At 34.7% G+C, this 22,148-nt stretch overlaps 1 protein-coding gene across 2 annotated transcripts in view; it reads right to left on the bottom strand.

Annotated features, from left to right (window-relative positions):
- Nucleotides 1-22,148, bottom strand: part of CPEB4 (cytoplasmic polyadenylation element binding protein 4) — a 61,767-nt gene that overhangs the window by 17,168 nt on the left and 22,451 nt on the right. Inside the window, exon 3 of one of the 2 annotated variants that reach the window (XM_041750889.1) lies at nt 6,979-7,029. The exons of the other annotated variant lie outside the window; for it this stretch is intronic. Coding sequence (XP_041606823.1) covers nt 6,979-7,029 — 51 coding nt within the window. The remainder of the gene's footprint in view (nt 1-6,978; nt 7,030-22,148) is intronic. 2 annotated transcript variants of the gene reach the window in all.

Raw genomic sequence — 22,148 nt, 5'->3', positions numbered from 1 at the left:
GACCTTGTACCACAAAAGTAAGCTAGTTAATATAAAAGAATTCATGGTTAAAATCCTAAAACTACCTAGAAATGTTTTCCCACATTAACAGAAAATAAGTTACAGGTGTACAATGCTTACAACCATAAAAACTTCCAAATCAGAAAGAGAAATTAATATAAATTTGTACCAAAAAATTTTAAAAAATAATATTCTGGAACACAGAAAATTAGTGTTTTTTTTATTTCTACTTATTATAATGCCCGTAATAACTATAACTTTTAATGTAGATTTTGACATGACATGTATACAGAAAAGTATACAAAGCATAAGTACAGAACTCAATGAATCTCCCATTACATGAACATACCTATCTATGTAACTAGAACCCAGACAGTAACAAAATGGTAAATGGTGCTGCTTCATCCTACATGTCAAAGATGTACTAAGCACCTTTTTCCAAACTATTTCAAATTATACTTTCAAGATCATTATGATGCCATATTTGTAACACAGATCTTTACAGCTTTACTGAGGAAAACAGACAGATTTCCAATCTCATGATTATTGAATGTTGCATATTATTTGATGGTTCTCAAACATCCAAGGAAGCGGCAGGTTAAAAAAAAAAAGAATTCACTTTAAATATGTTTAAAGAATCTACATTTTGGAAAACTTCTAGCTAAGTTGGCTGAAATAAACTCTGCCCAGATTTTTCCTTTAATTACCAAAGAGTACACTGTTAAAAAGATTTTTAAAATGCATGTTGTTATTGAATACAAACCGTCTAGTACCCATAGGATTTAAAATGACTACTATTTATATATTTATCTTTTTATTTTTATTTATTCGTTTTTACCTATAAAGTCCTCAATAACTTCATGCTCAGTACTAATATGACTTACGAATATTCTAAATGGGCTGGAAACATTCTACTATAAATTTTTATAATTTCTGGATACACGTTGTTGTTAGATCTATTGCAAGCACTTTATTTCCAAAATGTCTTTACAGGATTGCTTACAAATGTCCTATGTTCATCATTAAATTCCCTCTAGTAAAACATTCCACTACTCTGGGAAGCTAGATTTGCAAAGAAGATACAGAAAGACTTTTCAGATCTATACATTAGATCTATATATATATATTTCATTATGGAAATGAAAATATTTGTTTCTTAAAAGTATCTTTTTCTCATTTTTATAGTAAAAAAGGAAAAAGTACACATAACAGGGATACAATCGTAAGAAGTAAACACCTAGCATGTAGCCATTTTAAGACTAGCACATATTCCTGAGCTGGTATCTAAAGTTCTCTAAGATGTAGTTTCCATGAGTTTCCTATGTGTGTATTGTATGATTCTTTTTGTGTACATTTAAAAATAAAGAAAACATAAATAGGTATGTGGGAATATGCATAAATCTTTTTTCTAAAAACCACCACAAGAACCTTTAGAGACAAAAACTGGCATGGGGAAGGAAAGAAGGAATTCACTTATTGATTTATCCCTTTCTGTACTATTTACATTTATTAACTATATTACTATACTTGTTCATGGACCCTTTTTGATTTTCTTCTTGGTACTTAATGTTAAAAACAAACAGATGATGTATTAAAGAAAACCATACTTTCCTACATGAGAAGAGTTAATTATCTTTGTAAAAAATAGATGAGGGATAAGATATTACTAGCTTTCAGCAGGCAATGAAAGACTGATCATACTCAGGCTCCTCTGTCCCACCTCAGGCCCTCCACTTACCTCTTATTGCCCCCCAAGTAGAGAAACCAGATCGCAATTCTATTCAGAAAAAAACAAGGGGCGAGGGCTCAGATTAAAAAATGTTATCAAATAACTGACTTTTCCAGTAGGACCAAAAAAAAAAAAAAGTATGTGGAGGAATTAGTCAAATAAATCAATCATTTAAAATGATAGAAATCAAAGTCTGGAAGCTAAAAGGAATTAATGTGTTAACAAAAGAATAAAAATGATAGAACCAAAAAGCAGATAATCATAAAGACCAGGGCATACAATTCAACAAAGATGCAAAGAATGATTTTATAATAATTGGGGATTGATTTAATAAATCAGTAATAAATTTGTTAAATCAATTCCTAATTTAACAGATTGAATTCATTGTCACAAAATTATTTTAAATGTATGCTTAAATATATGCTTAATGGTTAGAATTTCATGTCACATTGGCTTGTGTTTATACTCGATACAATATTCAAATAACTGCAATAAGATACAATAAAGATAGACAAAGATTTGTAAAGAGCTCTCTTATAGTAGGGCAGAGAATGGGACTCTAGTTTCTCTATATCCCCTAATCCTCAGTTTTTTATAAAAATGGAGAGCTGATGAGAGAATAACAAAAGATACCCTATGTATACATGATGACCACACAGTCAGATGTTCAGTAAGCAGCAATTTTTGCCTTTTGCAAGAATAAACTCATGTATCTATATTCTGAGGTTGGTCTTCAATAATTACTCTCAGCTTTTCATTACTAAGGCTAACAATTGCAGGGCACTTTAGAGTTTACAGTATGTTTTCATATTATCTTTTTCACGATGGTATCTCTCAACATGCTCTGAACTGTAGCAACTAGAACCACATTATATACATTTTCAGTGAGTGACTATAATCTACATTTCTCCTGGGTAAATTATACCCTCCCCTCTTTCATAGGTTTCTGTTTTACCCCATCCTCTGCCACCCTGCCACTAAACCTTAAGCAGGCAATCTTCCTCCTTTCATTCCAAAGAACTATAATCAAGAGTTGCTCTATGCTAACCTTTTTTTTTTTTTTTTTTAAAGATCTCTTACTAATCTCCTCCTCTGGGACAAGCAAATATTTTAGTGGATGCTTCCAAGTGAAAAACTTCCACAGAGAAAAGGAAATACATATATGAATCTGTTAAAACCTAACATATTTTGCTGTTATTCTGTAACTTTCCCGGCCAGAAGTTTCATTTCTTTAAGCAGTTAATCCTATGGGCTAAACCAGTGGAATGGGAGGTTGGGGAAAAAAGTACCATGCACAAGCACTTTTATACAGAGGTGGTGGCCATTACATGTTAGTTTTCTCAGGCAAAATAAATTTTCAAGATGGGGAAAGGGAAAACTAATCTTTCAGTCTGAGGTCTGTCTCAAAGCTACACCAAGACATACCAGAGGAATCCAAGGTAAGTCTAGCCCAAGTTTAGCACTCCTTTCTGATGTGGCTGAGAAACTGAGTCACAGTTTCAGGCTTGCTTTTCAAAACCATAAAAATAGATGTTCTAACTATATTCCTATTACATAAAACTTACTAGGAAAAGGTATCTGTGCTGGGATGAATTGTGTTCCCTCCTCAAAATTCATATGCTAGAGTCCTAATCTCCAGAACCTCAGAGTAGAACTGTATTTGGCAACAGGGTCTTTGAAGAGGTAATTAAGGTTAAATGAGGTCATTGAGGTAGGCCCTAATCCAATATGACTGATGTCCTTAAGAGATTAGGACACCCTTCACTCTCAGAGGGAAAATCACATGAACACAGAGAGAAGACAACCATCTACAAGCCAAGGAGAGAGGCTTCAGAAGAAAGTAACTTTCCTGGCACTTTGATTTTGAACTTCTAGCCTCTAGAACCAGAACCTCAGAGGAAGTAAATTTCTGTTTAAGCCACCAGTCTGTAGCACTTGTTAAGGCAGTTCTAGCAAACTTATATGGCATCCAGAAAGTAGCTACAAAGTCTGTTTTTTCATACACTTAAAATCCAAGAATGTCCCTTAAAAAAAAATAGTAGCAGCAATAGTAGCAGCAATAGATTGAATAATTCCCCAGAATGTGCACCACAACGTTCTTAGCACAGTTATCAGTTATTATTTGTTGAATTATATTGGCAGTGTCTTTTAAAAGTCATGAGTGGTATATGAAGGTCACTTCCTAGTATGAAACTGATGATTTGAGCATGGCCAAGGGGGAAAAAAGTAATTTGATCCACTAGATGAGTAAGCTCTTTTTATCTCTGAACATGCAAATCCCAACATTACTCCAATATAAACTGCTGAAGCTGGGAGACTACTCTGAATTTTTTTTCTTTTTATTTATGCAGGATTTAAACTCTACTTCTTTTCCAAAAAGCTCTGAGATTGCTTGAAAATTTCAAAACAAGTTATACAATAAAAATCATAGTTGAAATTCAGATGTTCATTGAAAAAGAAAGTAAATAGTTCTTAGATATTTTACTCTAAACACAAAAGAATGACTTTCAACTAAACAGTGGCTTGGAAGAAAAAGCTCTGGAAGTTACAGTTGAGACAAAGTAGACTATATATATAATCACCTTTCTAAAGGTTTTTAAGCCTGAATATATTATTTATGGTGGACAGGGAAGAACAGCTCCTTATAGTTCCCTAAAGTCTTAAAATTGAATAATGAATGTAAAGCAACACAATGTACTAGGCTTTTATATTCAGTTTTAATAAAGACTGCATGGACATAAGATATAAAGGGACTGCATTTAAAAATGAATATTTTAAGTTTTATGCTATTTTAATAATCAAAGAATGCATGTTCAACTATAGACAGTTTTTACACTCATCTTAATCCCTTGTTTTGTTTTTCCTTATAAATTTTTAGCACTAATATTCCTAGCCACAAATATTCCTAACCATTCCAATTATTTTAACTGTGTAACAGTCTTTGCAAAGTGACTTACATGTATTTCATCTTCATCACAATTCTGTGCAATGGGTAGTATTTGTAAGTCCAAAGTTTATCTTCATTCAATACAACTAATGCTTTAAATTAGATTTACAAGATGGACACCCCCAAAACATGAACTAAATTGCCAGCAAAGTCACTAAAAAAATCAACACACAAATAAGATTAATTATCTATAGAAGCAATCCACCATAGAGGTTTCATAAATTTGACTGAAGAGAATGGGCAATGCTTTCACCCACACCAAAATGACTTTGCTTTATTTCATGATTTTAAACTAATCTGCTATAATCTGGACTTTGCTATCAAAGAGAAAATGACTCTTGTCAGTTACCTCCAGCATCTGGTCTACCTAGCTTTATTCTTGGCATCTGGTCCTAGCTGGTGGGTTATTAAGGACTAACACTTGATCAAATATGATAAAATCAAGTTCTAGGACCCTCTGAGATGAACATTAGATCTGTAACCATGGAAATCATAATCCCACTCTGGGATTATGCTTAAGAAGCCAGCAAGTTCTCTCTCTTTTACATCTCTTTGTTCTTTATCTTCCTATCTTTCAGTTTGAGACAATATCAACCTCAGCCAGTATACCTTTCTAATAAACACAACTTCCATGTACATGACTACAAAAACCATCCAGTCCCTTTCTAGAGTCTATGGACTAGTAAAGTTTTAAAACAATTACTCGGGGCGGGGGGGTGGGGGGATTACCTTTATTTTTTCTTTGCCAAGTAAGGGTGACAAAAAATAATTTATTCATAAAAGAAAGAATACTGATGGCAGGGGTAGAGGAGGCAATCTCACAATTAACAGACTCTGAAACAATGAAGTGAATTTAGCTTTAAGGAAAACCCTTTAGAGAGTCTCACCTTAACAAAGATGGACTCCAGGGGCAACTGATCTAATTTAGCAATTGCATGACGAAATTGAGACAAAGAAGAGTTGACCACTTTGCCTAAGATCACACATCAGTATCTCAAATCTTGGGTTCACTGCCATTTCCAGCACACAGACTCTGGAACTCGTTCCACAGGAAAAGCTAAAATCCTGCTATAATGGCAACCCTTATATTATTCCCCCTTATCTTGATGCCATTATCACGACTGGGTTTGGTTTCCGTCTACCCACATTTATGCTGAAATATTATATTTTGGCATTATTTCTGATTGCTGTAGCATGAAAAGACCAAAATCTGATGAATAAGTAAGTGAGGCTTTTATAAACTGTATATATAGTCTCCAGAGGATCTGATGCATCCATGGCAACTGTCATAAATCAAATTTTCTTTTAACTTTTCCTGGCTCAACAATCCTATGTTCTACAGAATACTAATTGCAAATACTAACCAAAAGTATTCCAGTCATAAAAATAATTTTTAATCCTCCATTCACAACATACCATAGACAAAGAGTACAAAGCTTATTTGTTTGTTTTGGTTTCATTTTGTTTTTGGAATGATGAGAATATAGCTACTTAGTCAAGAACACTTCTCAGAGGTGGTGGACTTAAAATGAGTTTTGACAGATGAAAGGCATTATGAACACACACATTTAAAATACATATTCAATAGCATATGAGTAGAAAAGAAGTAAGACTTCTGTATTCTACCCAATTAAACTATAGTTCTACAAAACACACTTTTTGAGTCTTTAATTCCTTCTTTGAGGAAATGTCCTTTCCTTGTGAAATTTAGTCTGCTACAGCTTATGCACATAAAAGGGAACTCAACAGCACACTGGTAATATTTAGAACCAGAAGGGAAAATTTACCAAAGGCACTGTAAAGGACAATAAAACTTCATTTTTCTTGTTCTCATTAGACAACAAACAGTGAATGACCTTGTCCTTTACAATGTCAAGCCCTGTGGTCTCAGGCTGCTTTTTCTGGTTTCAGATCTCTGATTACCCTCCCTTTCTCCTGGAACATTTTTCTAACTACATGGAAATGGTTTTCATGTTGACATTTCAAAGGTCACTCTATAGAATCTAATGGTAGATTAAACCATTTTTTATGTATCACTATGGGATTCTCATTTATTCTGTCATTAATTTCAAGACAGAGAATAGTCAGTTTTCAAAGTTTAAAAAAATTACTGCCCCAATTTGGAGGAAAAATAATTATTCATTATACAGCTAATAAATTAATAGTAACTTGCAATTATCATTACAGAACAAACTAATGTCATTTTTTCCACTTGTCAAAGCATACCTACTATATTTTCTCATCTAGGACTAACTTGTTTCAGTTCTGTGAACTTCACTAAGGTAAATCAATTATCACTTACCATTAATAAGCAGAGAGCTATCGGATCCTGGATATGAATAGTTTAGACGACCTGAAGGTAAAAGAAGGCCGTTACTAAATTATTTTTTTCATAGATGGTTTAAATGTATTCAGTAACAAAGCTGAATTAATAGCTTTAATAGCTAAGGTACTTTTAAAAAGCTTTATTGTGGGATAAAACTTTGCTGTGCTAATGAACACAATGAGTCAGAGGACATATCAATCAGCATGTTCACAAACATCCAAAAAGGGCAAGTTTGAAAGTGGGGAAAATAAAATATCCTTTATATTTAACTATTTGGTCTCTAATTTCCAAACTCCCATACAAAGTAATTTTCTTTATAACATTATATTCTAATATAAACTCAAAATAATAGTTTTTTGCCCCATAAATGTAAAAGTGTTTTCCTGTATGTAGTTTTTTATTTTTATTTTTAAAGTACATAACTAGCAAGAAGATTTCTCCATATGATTTGTAACAAAAGTGCCAAACTTATGCCTACAGGTACAGACTGATGGGTTTAAATTCTTACTTTGGAGGAAAAGTAACAGAAAGTAAAGGAAAACATTATTGTACTTATATGTGACAGAAAATATCAAAGCACGTAAAACAATGAATGCCCAGAGCACAGCAGATACTCAAAAATTGCTGAATTCATTTCCTTCTTATGTTGAAGTGGTTCAAAATCTAGTTTTAAACCTAAAATGGACACCCAAGATGTCCATCAAAGAGAATTTGTGATGGTACTAAAATTTTTGGAGGATGCAATGTCTTCCAAATTGGTAGCCACAAATAAGGGTGGGGGGGTGGATAGCACTGGGATTTCTCCCTTTATCAGGAATTACATTTCCATTTTGGAAGAGTTTCTATATATTTAGTTAAGGTATCTAGACTACATACCCTGTACCTACTTCTGAGTACCATACCATATGCCTAGTTCTATGCTGTAAGTTATAAAAAAAAAAAAAGGGTAATATATTTTTTTAAGTCTTCATATTCTACATGCCCATCTACACCCACCTTAATAAACATGATGGAAAACCCTCTATAGGTCTTGCTCATCTAAAAAATGAATAGGAGAATGTGATTGTTAACTATCTACCACAGGCAGCACTCTGTAAATCAGAGAGTAGTGTGAGAATTTAAAATTCATTCATAATTACAGACATTCCATTAGGAAACAGCAGTCTAAACTCGAACCCCACAGAATCACAATAGACTCTCCAAAGCTATGGAAAAAGCTCTGGAAACAGAGATTCTCCCGTGCCTTAAGGCTGGGGCAGGCCTTCCAAGCACCAGGAAGGCTCCATCTAGTTCTACTGAATACTAGGAGAACCAGAGTTAATATACGGTCTTATAAATCCACCAGCCATATACTTATAGCTCCTCAGAAAGGAACTTTAGGCCTCAACTATCCTTCAATTTTCCAAAATTCTGCTTCTTTGAAATAGTCTCTAAAGAAATGAACTCATGCCATTGCTAATAGCTTTAATTAACCCATATCCAAAACTTGGGGGTCTAATACAAAACAAAATCTGAACTTAACAATTTTCCTACAATTAAAAACCAAATACATCGGCCACTAAATTGTTAATTAGTTCACTTCAATTTCAGCTTGTTCCTATTTAGAGAGAAGCTAGGGATGGAGATGGGGAAAATAAAAAATTAATGTTAATATTTCAATTCCTTCCTAAAAATTGGTTCAATTATTTAAGGCTAATATACACAGCCAAGTATCCAAATCCAGTGAATCTCATCTGAGCTGCTTTTAACTATAAACCTGGATCATATGACCTGTCACAAGCACATTTTTTAAAAAGCACAGACTGGAGATACTGGAAAAAGAACATGATTTTAACTGTTAGAAAAGTTAAGAGGGAGTGAGTAGTGTTTCTGCATCAGTTAACTCAAAGCAGCAGCTGATTTTCTGTAATGGAACACATGTATACATTTTATAGCTGTAAAAATCCTCTAGTAAATAACAGAAGTATCACAAATACCATTTTTTATTAACCACAAAACATTTTTAATGTTTTTGATGTTTTGATATAGGTCAACACACAAAGTACTTATATTAAACAAAGAGGAAATTTTTTTATTTCGAAGAAGATATTCTAATTTTTTTAATGCTAACATTTCAACTGAAATCAGAACTGTTCCATATGAACTAAATGGCCTCTCATTTGATGCCAAGAAGGGATAATCAACAATGAGAATCTAAAAAATAAATTATCAACCTGGCTGGCCCAGTTTAAAATCAAGTTCCACCTTATCAAAAACTCACCTTTTGGGTACCTCTTTTAAGGAGAGAGAGATAAGAATATTTCAACTTGACAGGCACAAAAATGTCCTTTAACTCACTTCCCAGAGTTTGTTTGCCTCAATGCACAGCTCCTGAAGAGATCCCACCCTCTACTGCCAAGGTAGGTGACCTTTAATACTTTTTCTGCTCTTCAGACTTCTGAATGCAGTAATTCTACCCTTCAGCTAAGACAATAGGGCACTGAACAATCATTTGCAAAGTTCATAGTTTAACTCTGAAAATGATACTTGTTTTTAATTTTCTAATCTTGTCTTGTGATATGAATCCTGTCAGGCTCCAATCAATTTTGGCCTCTGAGTAACAAATATGCTTGTGACAGTTTGTTAACCAGTCAGTAATGCCTTCTATTTCAATTTTAAAAATATAAGGAATGACATTTGTCAAAAACCTTTTTTTCAACTTCATAATGCTTTCTTAACCTGCCTGTCCTATCTTTCTGTAAATTTTTTCTAAAATTAAAATATGTAGAGTCATCCATTCATGACATCGATTCTGTATAACACATTATCACTTCCTTTCTGGAAATCTTCCATAAACTCTCATTATAAACACCATGGGACTTTCAAGTCTTCTTTTCATTGTCCTGTACATCGTTTCATTTTCCTTGTACACCCTTCATTTCTTCTCTGAGATCCTCTGTGCCCTATGGATGCCTATTTACACAGGCATTTCTGCATTTTCTATTCCACAGATAGATCACTGATAGTCCCCTCTCTTATCTGAGATAGTGCCATTTTCCTTTGTTGCCAGTGTAGGGTATTTTTCATATTTTTTTCTTTGATTTATCCCTTTCCAGGGCAACTTTCCAAAAAAGGCAACCCTGTTTTTAGATTAATTCACTAACTTTTCTTTCTAGCTATGTTGCAACAGCCAACCTTCTTAGGGAATAGCCCCCTTTAAGAGCTTTTTTTTTTTTTTTACCAAGGTACCTTGAGTTTCCTGTTTGATAGCAGGTAAGCATTCAATGGGTTCATTCCACTTAACTTAAAACACTAGCATTTCAAATTAATAAAATAAAGTAAAATAAAAATAAATGAGCTATCTGAATCTGAATATAATCCAGTGTTTGTGGGGTTGTTTTTTTTTTTTTTTTTTTTGATAACTCATCTACCTATAAATATAACCCAGGTTTTGGCATATCTAGAATTGAATTTCTCAAGGGAGATGGAGAGCCTTGGGATTTCAGGCAAGTGAACACTATTTGGTGGATAAAATTCAATCTTTGAAAGCTCTTGGCATTGATTGTGTTATAAATATAAAGAAATACTGCCTGATCAGCAGTCCTAATCTTATGACAGGAAAGTAGTTGTCTCTGGAGGCCAGTTGTGGCATTTGGAGCCAGAAGCCTGGCATACATCATGCAGAAGGCACAGACCATATTTGGTGATATGACTCAACCTCGCCAAATATAGGCAACTGATACAGTGTGACTCTGGGGAACTACACTACCAAATTCTACAGCCCAGAAAAGATCTGTACTTCAACTAGGCAATTCTATGCCAAGCATCTGCAAGTTGGAGAACCAATGTTTACCAACCAGACTAGGAACTGCTTGGAGGAGTAAGTGCCCAAAAGAACAGTATGTACTATCATATTCTTTTAAGACGAACTAAAGTAACCTAGTCAATGAGATGAAAGAAAGGAGGACTAGAAGGAAATATTCTAATACATTAGAGTATATAAATGTATGTATTACTTTTAAAATTGGAGAAAGTTATTTTCTAAAACACAACCCAGATATTATTGTTACTGATGATTCAGCAGGAAATGATATAATAAATGCTATTTCAAATATACAAACACTAAAATATATCAAATGTTCTACAATGTTATTAGATTTCATGTTATAACCTTCTCTTTTTCAGTCATACAAGCATTGTCGGTGATGTGTGTAGGCTAAGGAAGGATGATACGGGATTACTGCAGGGTTATCCAAAATATAGCATGCAGTCCTATTAAGTGACAAGTAATGTGAAATTCTAAGTTAATTTTTTTATTGACTTATACTATGAAAGCTTGGATACTCCAAATAAAAGGGAAGGGTTTTCAGTAGACACCATTAAAAATTTCTTTTTTTTTTTTTTTTTTAAAGATTTATTTATTTATTTATGATAGGCATAGAGAGAAAGAGAGGCAGAGATTCAGGAGGAGGGAGAAGCAGGCTCCACGCCGGGAGCCTGACGCGGGACTCGATCCTGGGACTCCAGGATCGCGCCCTGGGCCAAAGGCAGGCGCCAAACCGCTGAGCCACCCGGGGATCCCCCCATTAAAAATTTTTAACAGCAAAAGGATAAGTATGGGGCTTAGACCAATTTCTAAGGCAGAGCAAAGATTTACACACACCACACACATAAATACATAAACATATATTTGTTGTTGTTTTGTAAGAAGTGTTCCTCTTGCTTCTACCCGTGCTAATTTTCTTTAGTTCACATTTAAGTAAGTCAAAGCTATACTGCTACAAATAATTGTTTAAAGTAAGCATGCTGCTTCACCTGCCTTTCTGCAGTTGCTATTTTTACCAACACTGTCTGAGACTTGCAGCAAGATGGCGCTGTGGGGACCTAGACCACACAGCACAAGGCTCAAGAAATGTGTAATAAATTGTTTCTGAATACCAAGCTTATACTTACACAGATGCAGAACACATATCAATATGAACTAATAAAATGTGTTCAATATATTCTATCACTTAATGATATAACAAGAATTATTTTTAATAATTTATTCTATTGACCTAAAAATAACTCCCCAAATCAAAATCAGTACCTTATTTTACCTATCTGTGATACAACCAACTTCAGTAAAGATGTTTCCATGCAATATCACAAAGAAGCTGGCTGCAAATGGCATCAGCTGGATAATCTTGTCCCTCACCCATCCAAAGAGCCATTTAAATCATACAAACACAAACACATTTTAGGCTAAATTTTCCCTCTCTGGGAAAGATGTAGCTTTCAGTTTTTTAAAAGCCAGGGATTATTAAAAATTCTTGACTTCTCTTGCCTCTCTCTCCAGGTTCATCTCTCCACAACACCATTTTCCTTTCCACATTAGGTACTCCAGATATACTCAGAACTACTAGCCCATTAACTTTTACTTATGTGATCACTCCTCTGTCTGGAATGCCCTCCTCTCTCTGTTCCCAATGTCTCACCACTCAAGTCACCATCTTTCTGCCCAGGTAACTTCTATCTTGGCCTCACATCCTATAGAAAGTCCTCCCTGCCCCAAACCACCTGCTCTCTGGTTCAGATGACCTCATGAGCTCCATACAACACTCTTTACAATTATTATTCTATATTTAAATTATCTATTTCTAAAATCTTTCTCTATGGCAACAAAATATTTAAGGACAAATTTTGGGTCTTGCATCGTAGAGTTTGGAGCAGAGATGTTCAATAAACAGCTGTTGAATGAATGAATGAAGCAAAGCCAGCAACGGGTAGTCTCTCTGCCACGGACTACACAGTGGAAAGGGTAGAGTCAGATTAATCCCATCTTGTGAACTAGGTCAAATTACTTAGCTTCCATGAACCTCGGTAAAACAAATATTTCCATTTACTTCACAAGGCTGTTGTTGAGAAATTCATGAGACAATTTTTTGCGGAATGCTCAGAAAAACCCCCCAGTATAGAATAGGTGCTTTATTTAATATTAAATCTCTTCCCCTCTCAGACTATATGCCAGAGATAACCAATGATTTTCCACTTGTGAAAGAAAGAGGAAGGATTTGTTTTAGCCAAATAAGATCCAAACTGAAAACTTGGGAGAAGGGAGTGGCCATCTGGGGGATTTTTCACCTTCAAAGAAATGAGAGTTTGCTGGTGGTGTTCTTGGTTACAAATGGATGTCATTCTTCTTAGGAAGAGGCAAGAAAGAAGGAAAAAAAAAATCAAACTCCTTACTTTTATAATAGCTAAACTGGCAAAGTAGCAGAAGTATTTTAGGAAATGAAAACTGAAAATTCAACTGAAAAACGTTCTTCTTAAAAAAACCAAGGAGGTCTTCCTTTTGTATCAATGGCTCAAATTTACTTTTTCAATTGTGATCTGAGACTGTAATATATCACTATTACAGTCTCTAAAAAAAAAATTTATCCATAAGATAAAGGAAAAGTCAATGTGTTTCTATAGATTATAGGAGGTTTCATATAAGAGAAGGATGGCTTTGACTGTAACTCACGGTAGGTACAAAGTTTCAAAATGTAAAAGCATCTAAGAATGTCAGGCAGAAGGGAATGGCTAGAGAGAACTAGCAAAGAGCTGACCCAATTAAGGAATTCAAAAGATTTCCTACTGCCAGTAAACCAACAACAACCCAGCAAGCAGGAAGGCTATTTTTATCCCTGCCAGAGGCCTTCTGACTCTGGATGCTACATTTAGAGGACAGAGCAACAAGATAACTTGCCTTAAGAGGATGTTATGATACCACTGATTAATGATAATTTTTCAAGTTTAAAAAGGAGGCATAGTTTTCACCCAAATTTAAACTGACAAAAGCTAGTTAAAAGGATAGTATAATGTAAAGAAAAATGGAAAAACAGATCAACAGGTAGTAGAAAAGTTTTAAGTAATCTGGAAAAGTCAAGGCAGTAAATTAAAATTCTCCTACCTTGCAAAAAAAGGTTGACTTAAAAAGGCATCTGTTACAAGAGACACATTTTAAAAGAACCAGTGAATAAACATAAAGAATTATAGATCTGGCCCCAAGGTAAAAATGATTTTGAGAAATGGCTCTCTCTACTGACATGAACATAAAAGATCGATGCAAACATGAAATGACTAGGGACCATATGCCAAGTCGCTGGCAAAAGATTGAGAACTTTAGACAAGAGTAATAATCTGTCCTTAAAACTGGTTACTGAAGTCCAACCCCCCAAAAGCAATCAGCAAAGTCATTATTTGGCTTTCTGCATACATTCTTATCATCAATTCTAATCACTTATTTAATACAAATTCTGATGACTTTACTGAACCTTAACGAAAAACATGCTTGAATTTCATACCTGCTGTAATTTCACCTTTTGTTATTTCTCAGAAGGCCCAGTTTCTATTTTTCCCTATCAATATTCAAGGCATGGACTCTTCCTCTTACTTTTTAGCCTTCAAAACTAAGTAATAAACAAGCCGTTCAGAGATATCTGCTAATTATTTGAAGGATAAGGTGCACGAGGTCAGGAGAATGTTTTTATTCCCTGATATATCTCAACAGCCTAAAATAGTGCCAGGCACATGGTTGATTCTTGATATGTGTTTCCTATGAACTGCTTCCCATGGCTAGGACTTTATATCACAGTGGTTCACAAAAGGAGTGAAGACGGGGGTAGGGCAAGAGAGTAGTGTATTTGAATCACTTGGAGAATACACATGCTTAAGTCTCATGACAAACCTGGTGAATCAGAATCAGGGAAAATAATAAGCCAGTTTGGAAAAGTTCCCTCAGTGATTCTATTTTGACCTCCACTCCCAATAATGTACCTTTTAATAAGAAACCAGCAGATGTCAGATCTGAATCTTTTACAGAAGATTATGATAAAATCCAGATCTTAAATTCTATACCCACTCTCCTAAGTAGAAATTAGGAAACTTTAATGCATACTCTCTGCCTAAAGCATACTAAAAAAAGAAAATGTTTAAGTTCTTTTTATGTTTGTTTCCTTCTTAAATGCCACACAATAAATATCCAAACGACTGAACCAGGAGTCAGAAGCTGTGTGTTCCTATCTTGATCCTCTAGGTACCAATTAGTTGAGTGACTACTGAAGCTGTTGTGTCTCTCTGAACTTCAATTTCTCCAACTGTAAAAAATGAAGATCACAAAACTCACATAAAAGGTTATTTTAAGGATTTAAGTTATATAAATCTCAGAAGGGGCACAGAGTAAAAGAGAAGTATCAGAAGTAAGTGTTCTTTCACTTGGAACTAGATGTTAACACTGCTTTCCATACAGAATGTCCAAGTCTATCTCAAAAAAGAGAAATGTAGACTGGCATCAGATGTGCCCTCTGATCTACTACTACCTGGTATATAGAGTGTGCTCAAATATTTGTGGAACTAGAATATAAGCAGAAGCTAAAATGTTAGATACTTCCAAACTATGTGACTTAAAGAAGGCAGTCTCCCCCTAATATCCAACCCCAGAGGGCATTCCTTTTGTCATATGGCTCCCCTTGCACCCTAGCATCATAGCAGAGGCAACCTAAACAGCCCACACTCCTAGCCCTGCCTCATAGGGCAAATAGACGGTTGTAGATGTCAGAGACAAAGCTCCAAAATGCGATTTGATGGAGATAATAATAATAATAATCATCATCATCATCATCATCATCATCATCTAGGATAGGGCAAATGACCTCCTCCCTCCTCTATCTTCATCCTCACCATCTTCTCTACTAAATTCCTTCTTATGCTAGATTCTTGTTGGTAATGGGGTACATTCTAATGGCAATTTAAAGCAGAACATCTCTAAAGCAGTGTTTCATAAACTCTGTAATTATTAAGACAGACTTCAATCAAAATATTACAGAGAGCCTCCATGCCATGCTGAGGCCCCCACCTCACTCCAGTGAATACTACAAATAAAACAACAACAAACAACCTTAATAGTACAAGGCTACTGTGAATTTGGCAACACTTTTAAATGTACTTTAATTGCGCATCAGCTTGCACATGACTTTGAAAGATAATCCTGCACATGTAAATGACATATCACCTAACTGGAATACTTAGTCCTAATGGATTCATAGGCCCTATCAAATAATTCCTATGGATGAAGAGGCCTGTAGCCCACAACCTGAAAACAGAAACATTCCATGAGGCCAAGTTTAAGCAACTGCTTCTTAAACATAATATTTTTAGGCCTATCTCAAAAAAGAAAAGATGCAGTCTAAAAATAAAAACAAAGCCTTCATTCAACGGACTACATATGATTGGTTTCTGGTATACCCTTTCTATAACTACTCAATATTAAACACTGCCACACCCAAATTCACATGAAATTTATATACTACTTTTAGTCATTAAACTACAAAAACCCTCAATTTTGTCACTGTGGAATACCATGTCAGAAAGATTGTATGGAATTGCTACTATCAATGTAAAGGTTATTACGTTCAATCCTTCCATTCTTAGGTGAGGAAACCAAGATCTAGAGAGAAGCGATGGATCTAAGACCATATAACTGCTAATGGCAGAGCCAAGTCAAACGCAATTCTAAATGCTTCTCTTTTCACCTCTTACAATTTGGGAAAGTCTGTTATAATCTAACAACTACTGAATCATTTACAACAAAGAGACTGAGTAGCTAATTTAAATATCTGTATTTAATTAACCATATCAGGCACTTATTCTTTGGAATATTAGAGGCAGTAGAAGTTAGTTTTTTTTTTTTAAGTTCTTTATACTTCAATTAATCATGGCTGCTCTTCAGAATTAAGATTTGCACTTATTGTTGGTTTCTTGAGAATTAAAAAAGGGTTCTCTAATTGGTTGATTCCTCCTTCTCTTTCCCAATGTATAGCAACTGGCATCAGCCCAACTGGATTCCAAAGAGATTATAGAACTGCTTTCCCTTCAGAGTTCCACTAATGTTCTTAATTGACTGGTTACCAGGTAATACCCGGAATAAAACAAAGCCTTGCTTTTAGAACAGAGTGCACTGGCGTGGGACTGAATTCAGAATCAGTCAATTAGACAAAATAATGAAACCCAGAGGCAGACTAGCCATCTCAATACCTGATTTTAAAAAGTAGTAATAGTTCAAAATTAGTTAAAAAGTATTCCTTTGGCAAATTTTTTACTGCTAAACAACAAATTCACTGAGTTTTCTCTCTTTTCCACCTTTAACTTTAGTAGTAAGGACAGTGGCAACGTGAGGGGAAAAAATAAAGAGCTGTGGGGTAGAGAAATTCACTGTATGAGACATACAAAGGTGATAAATAAATCAACTGCATACATATTCAGGTAGAAATTCCATGCATATCAAGGAAGAAATAATTTTGTGGCACAATTGTGCAACTGTGCTGTCCTTCCTGTTACTAAACTGTGTGCAAAGAGAATCTTGGATATTTTTATGACAGCTATGAATCAGATGGCATTGCTTCCCTTCCTCAAAGTCAGCAAATAACATTCAAGGATTATATAACAAGATCAAGGAAAGTCTTAAGACCTTCACAGACAGCTCACTATTGTATTACTTCACTATCAAAAGAGCTTTCATTATACAAGTATTGGTATACAGGGCTGGTTTAGTACCTGTCACGAAATGAGAGAGCAAGTTACCTCTCCATAGAATTTTATAATACAGAAGGGGAAAACAGAAAAATAATAAGTGACAGTACCAAAAGGTGCACATACTATTAGAGCAGAAACAAAATGGATCTCTCTAAATACTCTAGACCTCCTTTTCTGATTTTTATAGTGTAGGGAGGTTCCTAATATTTAACACTGACAAACTGGAGACAAAGTCTGAAAACTCTACCACTTAAATGTCATTCTGATTTCATTTCTGAATGGAAAACATTAATTTCTGTCCATATATTGTAATATCCATACTTATTAAGTTGTACACAACACCGTGAAAGGGAATGTTATGGAAAAGCACTTGTTAATTTGCTACCCGACTGCTTCTTGCTTTCTAAGTTATTATTTTCTTGTTATTTCTAAGTGTTAACTATCACATGTAGTTTATTCCTTTCACCAGTCCCCGCTCTGAATGTGTATCCAACAAAATTAAATCACAACAGGCATAAAATATGTAAGCCTTAACACAATTTGTAAAGGGAAAAAAAAAAACAAGTTATTAAGTTAAAAGCCTCTTTCAAAGAAATGTTTAGGATCTTGAACCTTCTAGTCTCATAAAAAGTTCACTCTCACTTACTCCCCCCATCCCCTTTACCCTTACCTCTCACTCAGGTAAAATCAGAGATTAACAATGTTTTAAGAGGACTACTCCGTTTTCATGGGCTCAAAGTAAGCCTCTGTGCTCCATGTTCAGAATTAAGAGGCCTGCTGTAGTAATTATGGACCCAACATCACAGATGACATCAGACAAACTCCCCCTTTGTGACAACTGCTTACATGATTTTTCAGAACAAATAAAAACAAGGGTCAATATTCTACCACGATTGTGTGGAGGGTAGAGGGCAAAGGATCACTGCTTTCTACTTACCAGTCTATATTAAGTCAATAAATTAGGCAGAGGAGGATCTGGACACCGTACAAGGAGTATTTAATATGAATTGAACTGGTTTCAATTCAGAGGCTAGGATGAGGACTTCAATCCAACACTATGAGCACATCGATGTTCACACACACATTTTGTTCTCCCAGGCATTCCCCTCTCCCGCTGAAAACCAAACCAAACCAAACCAAACCAAGAACAACAGCAATCCCCATGTGAAAAAGCGTAGTCACACTATTCAAAATCCACACTTTGAAAGCTCTGCCTACACAGTGCTGTGTGAGGAATCCAACATATCCTGACCAGTAGGAAACCAGAAAGGCTGTTCAAAATTAAGAATACAGCCTGTATCGATAATACAAAGAAAATCATGCCCCATTACTTCATCCTCTCCTTGCTCACAAAAGTAGTTACCTCAACACAGAAGCCCAGGTCCCATCCTGCCGCCCAACTAAGCCAAGCAAAAGAGAAAGACTGTTTAGGATGTTCCATTTCAGCAGCCATGAAAGGGAGAGTGCAAAAGGAGAAGAAACTACTTCTTTTCTAAATGGCCACACAGGAAGTCCATTGTAGCCGAGTTTAAACTGTCTTATTTGCTTTATATTTGCTATATACCTTACTCCATTACTCATGAAACTTTTAGAAAGCAATTTTTTATTCTCTGGAGGCCTCGGCCACTCCCCTGCCATGTTGCTTTGAGTTACTTGGTATCATCCAAACAGAGCAAGAAGGAAATAGCTGAGTTCAGGAAGGCTCCTGCAGGGCTCTCCTAGCAGCTGCCTGGTGGACTCTGAAGCTTCAAGATGGGTAATATTTAAAGATCCCGCAAGTCACAAGAAGACATCTGACACCAAGTAATAGTAATTTACTTGAGGGTGAAATTTGATTAAGACTCACAAGTAAAATTAGTTGGTTTGCATTATCCATTTCTTCTTTATGGTACTGTGTATCATGCTCCGTTATATCTTCCTTAAAGGAAAACGTCCATCTAGTCCTTGACAAAAGTGATGGAGGTGTGGGGTGCAGAGTAAGGTATAGAAGTCTTTTCTCAGATTACCAGAGGCAAACTGATTCAACCAGAAAAAGGTTAAATACTGTAAGAAACAATACTCATAACCATTTGAAATAAATCATTTTAATATTACAGCAACAGAACTTATTTTAGTAAAAGCGCCTTTTGTTTTTATAATTTTAGTTACTCCAAAATTCAAATCTATAGCGATATTAAATTTAGTTCTATTTTCAGTAACTCTTGTAGAAAGTTTTTGGAGCTATCTCAGGCCACATAAAGTTGGTATGCTGTATATGCTCTAAAACGTGTATCTGCAACATCTGTTCTTTAAAATAGAGAACTATGTGGCTGCAATTTGGAACATAGGAATATTAAAAAAAAAAATGTGCACCAAAGGAAAATTAAAGATTTCCTGGTTATTTTTTATGGTTTTTTTTTTTTTTTTTTAAGTAGCACTAACTTTCTCCTCCCCCTAAAGATAAAGAATTTAAATTATCCCAACGGTCATTCTCTTACAGTGACATAAAAAAAAAAACTCATACAAAATAAATGAAACAGGCCTTGTGTACTAAACTTTCAGCAGAGTTTCATGATTTTCTTCTAGAGAGATCATTATAAATTCTTTTGCTTAGCAACAAAGAAAAGAGGCACAGATGGAATCAACGCTTGCCTACTCATTTAAGCATTTGTTTCAAACAAACCCACAGCAATGAAACTAGTGGGGGAAGGGCCCCCAATTTAATATGTAGTAAAGAAAGAAAACATATATCAAAAATATTAAAACACAGGGTCACAATACCCTACGCAGTTAGGAATGAAATACATAGTATCTTTGGAGCAGATCCAGCTCTTAAATTCTTATTAAATGAATGCATGAAGCAAGTGTGGCAGCAATGTCTAACTGTATAACATACTCCCACTACTTACTCTCCATATGCAATAGGTTTCTTGGGCACCATGGGATATGTAAAACACTGGCACTTGAAACAACCTGCATTTCTGAATGCAATCATTATTGCTTACATTCAAATCAAGTATTTAAAATGCCTGAAACTCAGAGGGGTTGGGTGGATATGTTGAGTTCCCTTTTCCAAAAACTGGAAGCAAGATACATTCTATAACAGTATAAAGACAAAAAGATTCCAATTTCACAATCCTGAGGAAAAATAAGATGATATTCTGACTCATAATTTAGTTAATATCTGACGAACAATTATAATGTTTTGACAATTTACAGATTGCCTTTTTTCTCTCAATAATTTTGCTGTCTCATTTGGCTTTCTAGTGAAATGAAGCAAACTGGATACTAAATTGTTTTCATATATAGGATTGAAAATACATTTCAACCACTATTATCAAACTGTGGACTGTTCAGCTCCATCTGACAATCTGGTAATTTTCAAGTACTTTTTTCCCTCTTTATTCCAGTGTGGTCTCCCTCTGCTTCCACTCCATAACTGCTAGTTCTTGGTTTATATCTATATTTTTATTTCCTCCACACACGAAAAGAAAAAAAAAAAAGGCTCCTTAATTTTCAGAGGTCTTTCCTACTATATACAGAATATAATATAATTTCATGAATCTTTATTTCACTGTGTCCAACCTATGCTTCAGAAGGCTGAAAACAGATGTACTTGCATGTGGTTTTAATGTATTTCATGCTGCTCCATTTCTAAATAGTAAGTACCAATTTCACAGTCAAGCAAAGGCACAAATATAGTAAGATACAATATTTCCCAAATGATCAGCTGACTATCTACAATAGTAAAAGATTATTCTGTCCAGGTGAAGAAAATATTTGATAAACCTAATAATTTTGCAGCAAGCAATGAGCAAGTTGCCACCTGGGATATCAAAATGCAAAATCTATCTGTAGCTTACGCTCTTAGCTTATGAGACAGGGTGTGCAGTAAAGAAAATGAAATCGGTCTCTGGGGAAGAGCTTCTGTGGACTGTTACAGGCATCGGTTATGGAGAAGGCAATGTACAATTTCGTGAATAAAAATAAAATACAGACATGCCGGCTGATCAGAGAAAAGGACATGGAGATAAGGCAGTGGGAGGACCTTTTTCCACCCAAAAAGCTAATTCTCTGTACATAGAGAAAATTATAATTTTCCTTAGCCTTAAATTCCTTAGAGAAGCCTTAAAATTCTTAGAGAAACTATTAGCCTTAAAATTCTTAGAGAAACTATTTAAACTGTAAACAAAACTAATATAAATTATGAAATGAAGCCTAGGTACTCCTTTTGCATGTTTGTTAAAATGTTTTTAAAAAATGAAAGGTTTTCAACAAGCCAGTTGGAATCCAATAATACATTCATAAAGTAACTCAAAACCTATATTTGAAGGTTCCTAGGTATATTAAACATTTTGTCTGTTGACTGTGAAAATAAAATTTTAAACTGCACTACATTAAGTGAGATTTTTTTTTTTTTTGGCTCAAAAGGAAAAGCAAAATTCAGTTTTGTTTGTAGGATTAATACAGCTATAGTATTAATAGCTGTATTAATCCGTTTGACTTGTAGTTCTGGTATCAACTCTAGGCTTTATTATTTGAACACATACAACAAACCACATTTCTATAAGGAACTGCAAATGAAGGATAAAAATAAATGAAGTCATTCATAATATACGTTATGAAATTATTTT

Source organism: Vulpes lagopus, chromosome 3 (genome assembly GCF_018345385.1).
Source record: "Vulpes lagopus strain Blue_001 chromosome 3, ASM1834538v1, whole genome shotgun sequence".
NCBI classification, from domain to species: domain Eukaryota; kingdom Metazoa; phylum Chordata; class Mammalia; order Carnivora; family Canidae; genus Vulpes; species Vulpes lagopus.
The sequence above is the reverse complement of the archived record's forward strand: the minus strand, read 5'-3'. Positions and strand labels throughout refer to the sequence as shown.